Below are 7984 nucleotides of genomic sequence, written 5' to 3'. Positions count from 1 at the left end.
CGGGGCAGCCCCTCTCACATGGCCGTGGCTGCAGCCTCCAGCCCTTGTCGCACCTACCTACACAGCTCACGCCCCCTGCCTTGGGGTGTCCCGGCCTCCGCCGGCCAGGCCTGACGGTCTGCAGTGCCCGGGCCATCCTCCTCCTGCCGTCGGGTCCTCGCTTGTCCCTATTTCGCCACTTTGGTTAAGCGTGGGACTAGGACGGTCACCCCTGCGATCAGGCGCCGCGGAAGACAGCCCTGCAGGCTGGCGGAACGAATAGAAGGACCTCGGCAGCGCGGCAGTAGAGTGCCGGTTTATGGCTGGGGCTGGCAGAGCCGAGAAGCCCGTCAAAAGCCGGGTCTCGGAAGCGACTTAGAATCGCACCTCACCATCCGGAACGTGGGCCAAAAGGCTCTCGTTTTCCCTGGCTGTAATCACCACTGCAGTGGTTGCCCACAGTCCCAGTCAAGCCTTGCCCTCCCTACGCAGTGAAAATGGGGCATGCCGGGATGTGTAGTTCGCGCCTGTGTGGCGTGTCATTTGCGTACATTACTGGGTGGAATACGAGAAGGTACCCTGTCAACGCAGCCTAGAGACTAGGACCCCGAGTAGTAAAGGTGTCAGCACTCTGCTCTTGTCATATTGATTAAAGAGTCTAGTGGGTGCATGTATTTCCCATACAAATTTTACCCGAAAGTCGATCGTAAGGGGCTGAATCAGGCAGTTCTCAATTTTGCGTCTGCAAGACGAGTTCTCAGTTCCGAGTTCTTTTCTGGCTTATCCTGGGACACCTCTGAGTTGTGGGGCTTCGCTCTTGTCGTCTTTAAGTGGACAGCGCGCATGCGCTAACTTCCTCTTTTTCCGGCTGGAACCATGGAGGGTGCAGAGTAAGTAGCTCCTCGTCCACTCGAGAATCCTTCTCCATCCACGAATCCAGCGACTTTTTGTCTCGTTTTCCCTCGGTCTGGCTGTAGCCTGTACCTTTGCCCATTTGTCTGTGTGTTTGTGACGCCCTGTGACGCTGGTGGAGGCGCCGGGCAAAGATAGGATGCAGATGGCCTTGGGTCAGAGGTTTTGGAGATACTGGGAACGCGGTGTGAAAACCTAACTATGTACGGGACCGGCGAGTTTTCCAATTCCCTTTCAAGGGAGGTGCAGAACCTTTGAATTGCGGTCATCTTAGCTCGTATTTGGCCCAGTCGTGCCCGTCGTGAGGCCTTTGCTTTTAGCATGTGGAACTTCAGACCTGAACCAAGGTGGTAGCTGGGAGGTTTTTGTTTGCTTGTTTGTTAATTTTCTTGAGAACTCCAGGAACCCCTTTCTTGCAGTAGTTTCTCAGTCTGTGTTAACTTTGGTTGTGGATATTTTAGTTGTCGGAGGTCAGGACAGATGTGAATTTATTGTATTTTCTGTGAATTCTGTGTATTTAAGTGAAGTGGTCTGTGTTAAAGGCGAAGATTATCGGTATAAAAACTCTCTAGACTCTATTTTTCACCATAACCTGCTAGAGAGCAGCTGAAGATAGAAATGTTTAGAGCCAGTGACGGTAGTGCTGCTAAATGGCAAAGTCTGTGCAATACAAGAGTAATGCGGTATTATGTGCTGTTTGAACTATTAATAAAGTTCTGTTTGCTAACACCAGAGAGAAGAAAAAGAAGGTTCCTGCTGTGCCAGAAACTCTCAAGAAAAAGCGAAGGAATTTCGCAGAGTTGAAGATCAAGCGTCTGAGAAAGAAATTTGCCCAAAAAATGGTAGGTAAACTTTTTTAAGGCACTTAACCTGTAAAGAGAGGCCTTGTGTTTGGGTTGAAAATGGGTGAGTGTTCTTTCTCAGCAAGGCTTGTGGACTTCACCTACTGTACCAGTGAGCTGGATCATCGGCTTTTTTAAAGTGTTTTTAATTGGAGGTAGTGTCTGCATGTTGAAATGTTAACGCATGCTCTGACAAGGAAAAAGGTTCAAGGGGAAATTACTCTTTCTTTTGAAGAACGGGTGGTGGTGACTGTATTTGGGAGCTAAGAATCAGATGAATAACTGGTATTGGTTTTCAGCTTCGAAAGGCAAGGAGGAAGCTTATTTATGAAAAAGCTAAGCATTACCACAAGGAATACAGGCAGATGTACAGAACTGAGATTCGAATGGCTAGAATGGCAAGAAAAGCTGGCAACTTCTACGTACCTGCAGAACCCAAATTGGCATTTGTCATCAGGATCCGAGGGTAAGTTCAGTTTTAACCGCATTCTGGTTTTGAAGGGAAAGTTACACAGTCTCAGCAAAACCTCCCGTTAACTTCTTGGGAGCGTTGGTTCTGGAACATTGGAATAGAGATATTTTGGTCATAGCTAGAACGGGGGGGGGGGGGGGGTAGTATTTTAATGGTTTAGTTGCAAGTGCTGTGTCCACAGCTCTCTGAGCATGTGAGTTTTAGTTCAGTGTCCTGGATGTTATTTTCAAAAAAAGCTAACAAAGACAAATACAAAGGTAGGATGGGGTAAAAGGGCCTGGGGAAGTTTGAAGTGTCAAAGGTTATGTATCAAAGATCACTTATTTGTGAAGGAGGCAGGTTGGGACACAGGCTAGAATAAGCTAAGAAATGCCAGTGGTCTTCGTAACAATTCCTGTTTATTTAGATGGGACTTGAGTTGTGCCGAATCATAATGGTTATTTTCTTTTCCTCTATTAATAATTGGGTTAAAGCTCAGTGCATTTTGTCCTTTTTTTTCCACTGCAGTATCAATGGTGTGAGCCCAAAGGTTCGAAAGGTGTTGCAGCTTCTTCGCCTTCGCCAGATCTTCAACGGCACCTTTGTTAAGCTCAACAAGGCTTCAGTTAACATGCTAAGGATTGTGGAACCATATATCGCATGGGGGTAAGTCTGTCTTTTCGTTTGAGTTCTTTTTGGCAAATTGGCTCTGTTGACGAGGTGCATTTGAGGTGTTCTGATGGTGATAACCTTATTATATTTGGTCATTTATGTCTGTTTTTCATATATTAGGTACCCAAACCTGAAGTCAGTGAATGAATTGATCTACAAGCGTGGTTATGGCAAAATCAACAAGAAGCGAATTGCCCTGACAGATAACACATTGATCGCTCGATCTCTTGGTAGGTTCTACCTATTTGGGGAAAGGTTTGATAATTAGACAAAGTTGATTTTTCTATCAGCAAATCTTCCCATGTTCTCTACAATGCAGAAGTTTACGGAAGATGTAAGTTAAGATTTCGTTGGCTTGAGTATTTGTAAATATAGCCGTGTATTTCCTTCTTTGTTGCTTTATTCCTAATTTACTTTAAACTATCATAGCCTCTGATTGTCCTTGCTGGATATCTTAATTTGTAAAAACAGCTAGTAATTTTTAATGATCTTAATGTTCAGGTAAATATGGCATCATCTGCATGGAGGATCTGATTCATGAGATCTACACTGTTGGAAAACGTTTCAAAGAAGCAAACAACTTTTTATGGCCCTTCAAGTTATCTTCTCCACGAGGGGGAATGAAGAAGAAGACCACCCATTTTGTAGAAGGTGGAGATGCTGGCAACAGGGAAGACCAGATCAATAGGCTTATTAGAAGAATGAACTAAGGTGAGTAGCTTCATCTCGATAGAAGTTTACTTAGTAATGAGGGTAAAAGTGGTGTTGGTCTCCTACTTTTTCTGTTAAATATTGACAAGGGTTTGGTTGGGTTCTAAGCAATATTGTTTAAGGGGGAAAAGCCAACCGTGTTATCTGTACAGTTGGTTTGATTGTTCCTTCCTTTTGAGGGCATTTATGGAGGAAAGAAAAGGCCCAGGGTTTTATCCTACTTAATGGAAATTGAAGTACTTAAAATTTCCTCATTTATGTTAATTCTAATCTATCAAGGTGGTTTCTTTAATGAGTTTTTTTTTCCCCCCTTTCAGGTATCCACCATGATTATTTTTGTAATCTGGTCAGTTAATAAACGACTACTTTCAAATTAAAACGTGTTGTTGTGACTTTTTGCTAGACTCTGCTGTCCTTTATTGGGACAAATCTTGATGTGTGATAAGAGTAAGCCGTCTTTTTCTTAAACTTTTAAAATTTTTATTTATTTTGAGAGAGAATCCCAAGCAGGCTCCAGGGATCGAATGAACTGTGCCAAGTTTTGCCTTTGTGTACAAAACTGGGGTCTGGTTTGTATTTTGGTGGAAAACATTCCTTGGGTTTATTAAAAACTCTCTTGTGGAAAAAAAAATCTTTTCACCTGTTTTTTTTTTAATTTTTCACTTTTCAATTGTGCCACTGATTTAGCTAAGATGGGTCTGTTCTAAGAAAGCCTGTTTCATAGACTTATGTGCATGATTTATAGGTAAGGTAATAAAAATTGAATTATACTGTTGATGAAATTCCATCTGCTGAGACTTAGTTTTTCTATAAAGTACTGTGTGAACAAGTTTTCCTTTTGCATTCCTTTTTTGTTTTTTGCTGTGTATCTTCACCTATCCAGGTGAGTTTCTGAGAATACCATTATATGTGTTAGAAAAGGAAAAATGAAATTGCTGCCCATGGATGCCACTTATTTTGGAGCACCCTCAGAACTCCTAATGAAACTAGTGAGCAAAAGCTTGAAATAGAAAAGATTAGGTATTTTATAAGTAACATTTTTATATATTGTATATATCTCAGATTAGTGAACTGCAGGTTTTCGGTATAGAACATGTGAAGTAAGTACATCCAATAAAAGAAGTTTTTGCAGTCTTCATTGTGCCAGTGGTGTGATGAACAGGTGCCCTGTTCATTCCTTTGACACTTGCACTAGGATCATTACTTCTTAGTATTTATATTTAGTAATTCAAATTCTCTAGACTTGGAAGCAATCTCTCTGAATTAGTGAGTTTATGGTCAGTGAATTCAGAAAAATTGAGAAGATTCTTTAGTTTATAAAATCAGTGTTAACATGTTTGAGTGTGGCAGGGTTTTGCAAGAAATAGGGTATCTTGGTAAACACTATGAATAGTCTGGTACATTTGTTAATAGCCCATGAGTGGTGGACACATCACGCAAAGTAGCGAAGCTTTTGAAGCTGGTAAGGAATAGGAACATGTAGGATAAAAAAACTGACAAAGTATATTAGCTGTATGTGTGTTCTCTGCAGGCACTTTTCTGTTTACCGTCTGGGAAATCCAGTTCTCCATACAAATTACTTTCAAACTGGGGCCAGAGGCTGAGTAGGGAGGAGTTGGCAGACGTCTAATACCACCATAGAAAACTCTCAAACACTTGCTTCAGAAAAGGGGTATGAAAATATTTTGTGAACTGTTAAAACTTCTTGAAATGCAGCTGGAAAAGCTAACTTAGAAAAGCTACCTCCTAAAATGTCACCTAAAAGGGACTGTCCACTAGAAGGCTAACCAAACTTTGAAAGTCTGGGTCCTGCCCAGCAGGTTGTCCTACAAAAATTCACCCCACAAATGTAAATTTGCATTTCTACCCTTTAACATTCCAGCTTCATAAAATCTGCTAATTACCCCAGTCTCTTCAAGTCACAAAGTTTAGTTGTGCTCACTGGTTTTTTAGCAGGTGTTCCCTCAAATTACTTACCTTTGAAAGTTCCTTCGTGGTTGGCTGGATTGAGTGCTGGCTCTGAAGCCAAACTGGTTAATACCCAGCCTTCACTTAATCATTTGGGCCAATAAATCTGTTTCTTAGCAAAATAGGGGAAATTGTGCATAATACCATAGGATTTTAATGATGTCAGTTCATGTAAAATGCTTACAGCAGTTCCTGGCTAAAAGTACTAAGTAAATACTATGCAACATGAGCACCTCGCAGGGGCATACAAATGGAGATGGCCTCTACTTTCCTGTGTGTCAGTCTAATGGGCAAGGTAGACAACGCAAGTAATGTGAGATAAGTGCTATAGGGATGTCTAGATGTATCTGCTTTTTGGGGTGTTGGGACAACCTGTGGGGGAAATTGACAACATTCTACCCCCACTGTTTCCATTACAGATTTGGTATCAAACCAGCCAAAACATTGCTTTCATACAGGTGCCTCCCTTCTCTAGGGTAATAAAACATGTAAGGCCAGCCTTTTTGTCCCTTCTAACCAGTACCTGACAGAGTAGGTGCTAAGTTTTTGTTTACTGTTGGTGCTGTAACAAATCACAAACTTTGACTTAAAACTCAGATTTATTGTCTTTAACAATTTCAGGGGTAAAAAATCTAGATTTGGTTTCCCTGGGCTAAATCAGGGTGTCAGTAGGCCTGCCTACCATAGCTCTGAAGGCTAGGAGAGAATCATTTTCTTTATTCCATTTTCTAGCAACCACTTGGGATTTCTTGGCTTATAGGCAGGCCATGCTTCAGTCTTCAAAGTGTAATCAATCTCTCCTTCCATTCTTCCATCATCACTGGCTCTGATCCTCTGCCTCCTCCCTCTTATAAGAACCCTTGTGATCAAATTGTGCCACCCAGATAATCCAGGATAATCTCTCCATCTCAAATTCCTTAATTTAAGTACATCAGCAAAGTCTCTACATTAAGCAGTGTGTTCGCAGGTTCCAGAAATCCTGGCAGGGAAGTGTTTTGGGAGGGCTATGTGATCTTTATAGCAGGTAGCTATATTTTTTCTTGTTCCTCAAAAATGACAAGCTTCTAATGTAGGGTGTTGGCCCTTGTAATCTTCTGTCTGGAACACTCAGCCCTCAGGTCTTTGTACATTGCTTCTTTTTCGTTCTGGAAAAGGGTTTTTTCTCTGACACATCTCCATATAACCCTGTATTTTTCATAGTATTTTTTATTACCTGCAATACTTTTTCCATTTATTCTTGTTGCTTTTCACAGCCACTCAAAGTTTTGAGAATATGTACCAAAACCACTGTAAGGTTTGAACGTTTGCCGTCTGTTCTAGCACTTAGAATAGGCCTGTTGCATTGCAGGCCTTTTGCTTTTTTTGATTGAGTGACTCAAGCCTCTTAAGAGTAATAGCAATTTTGGGGCGCTTGGGTGGCTCAGTCCATTAAGTGTCAGACTTCAGCTTAGGTCATGATCTCGCGGTTCGTGAGTTCAAGCCCTGCATCAGCTCTGCTGACACCTCAGAGCCTGGAGCCTGCTTTCCATTCTGTGTTTCTCTCTCTCTCTCTCTCTCTCTCTCTCTCTCTCCTCTCTCTCCTCTCTCACTCTCTGCCCTTCCCCAGCTTGCACTCTCTCTCTCAAAAATAAGTAAACACTAAAAGTAAATGAATAAACCAAAAAGTAATAGCAATTTAAAATTGGATTTTCCAGTTGCTGGCATGTTATTCTTGATGAATGCTGAGAGGAGTGGTGCCTGCATTGTGGGTTCATGGGTATATGTATTACTGTAAAGGACTCAAAAAGTGAGTTATTGTGTAGGGATAATAGTTTGTGAAAATAGAACATCATGTTAGGGGAATATAGGAGATGGTTCATGCTGTGCAGACTGGGAAATTTCACAAAGGAGGTAGAATATGGACACCTGGTGATAGAAGAGCAGGCAGGAGCCAACAGTTGGGAGACAATGCAGTGGCAGATGTGATAGCAAAACTCAAGAGCAGACCATTTAATAACAGTTGATCATGTATTGACTGCTAGTGTACACTTAATCCACATAATCCTCCCTCAATTGTCTCCATTTTGCAATCACAAAACCGATTAATTGGGGGATGGGTCCCAGGCCTTGCCCTTTAAATTCTCCACGTGAGTTTTAATGTGCAGCCTATTCCATTAGGTAAGTATACCACTGTCCCCATTTTTAAGATGAGGGGTTAACTTTCCCTCCCCCAGGATCACCCAAATAAGTGGTGTGGCTAGTATTAGGTTCCAGGTCTAATTTGAGTTTTCTTAACCAGAGGAGCCAAGGAAGGTGAGTAGGGAGCTTGATGAAAACAGAAAAGTGTGTTTGGGAGCACCTTCAGTTTTGTCGAACCTGAAACCGTGTATTTTACTAGGGCTAAACTTGCAGCCCTATTTGGGGTCAAGAAATGGAGGCAGAGGGTTTAGGATATAATTTGGCAAAAGTA

The 7984-nt window shown here is 42.1% G+C and overlaps 1 protein-coding gene across 2 annotated transcripts; it reads left to right on the top strand.

The window, feature by feature from the left end:
* Positions 1 to 738: 738 nt before the first annotated feature.
* Positions 739 to 3946, top strand: RPL7 (ribosomal protein L7). 2 transcript variants are annotated; one of them, XM_060610731.3, is made up of 7 exons: positions 739 to 869; positions 1625 to 1733; positions 2033 to 2199; positions 2713 to 2850; positions 2977 to 3086; positions 3358 to 3567; positions 3885 to 3946. In XM_060610731.3, the coding sequence occupies exons 1-6, from the start codon at positions 856 to 858 to the stop codon at positions 3564 to 3566; spliced, it is 747 nt and encodes a 248-aa protein (XP_060466714.1). In that variant the 5' UTR covers positions 739 to 855; the 3' UTR covers position 3567; positions 3885 to 3946. The 2 variants fall into 2 exon arrangements, with proteins under 2 accessions (XP_060466714.1, XP_060466713.1); XM_060610730.3 differs by lacking the exon at positions 739 to 869 and adding an exon at positions 1198 to 1238.
* Positions 3947 to 7984: the final 4038 nt, after the last annotated feature.

This window comes from Panthera onca, chromosome F2, assembly GCF_046562875.1.
Source record: "Panthera onca isolate mPanOnc1 chromosome F2, mPanOnc1 haplotype 2, whole genome shotgun sequence".
NCBI lineage: Eukaryota > Metazoa > Chordata > Mammalia > Carnivora > Felidae > Panthera > Panthera onca.
Note: the sequence above shows the minus strand (reverse complement) of the source record. Positions and strands in the feature narration are given on the sequence as shown.

Coding starts and splice junctions, on each gene's coding strand:
- RPL7 (XM_060610730.3), top strand. CDS start 1,213: ATGTGGAACTTCAGACCTGAACCAAG. Junction 1,239..1,624: donor AACTTCAGACCTGAACCAAG/GTGGTAGCTGGG, acceptor TGCTAACACCAG/AGAGAAGAAAAAGAAGGTTC. Junction 3,087..3,357: donor ATTGATCGCTCGATCTCTTG/GTAGGTTCTACC, acceptor CTTAATGTTCAG/GTAAATATGGCATCATCTGC.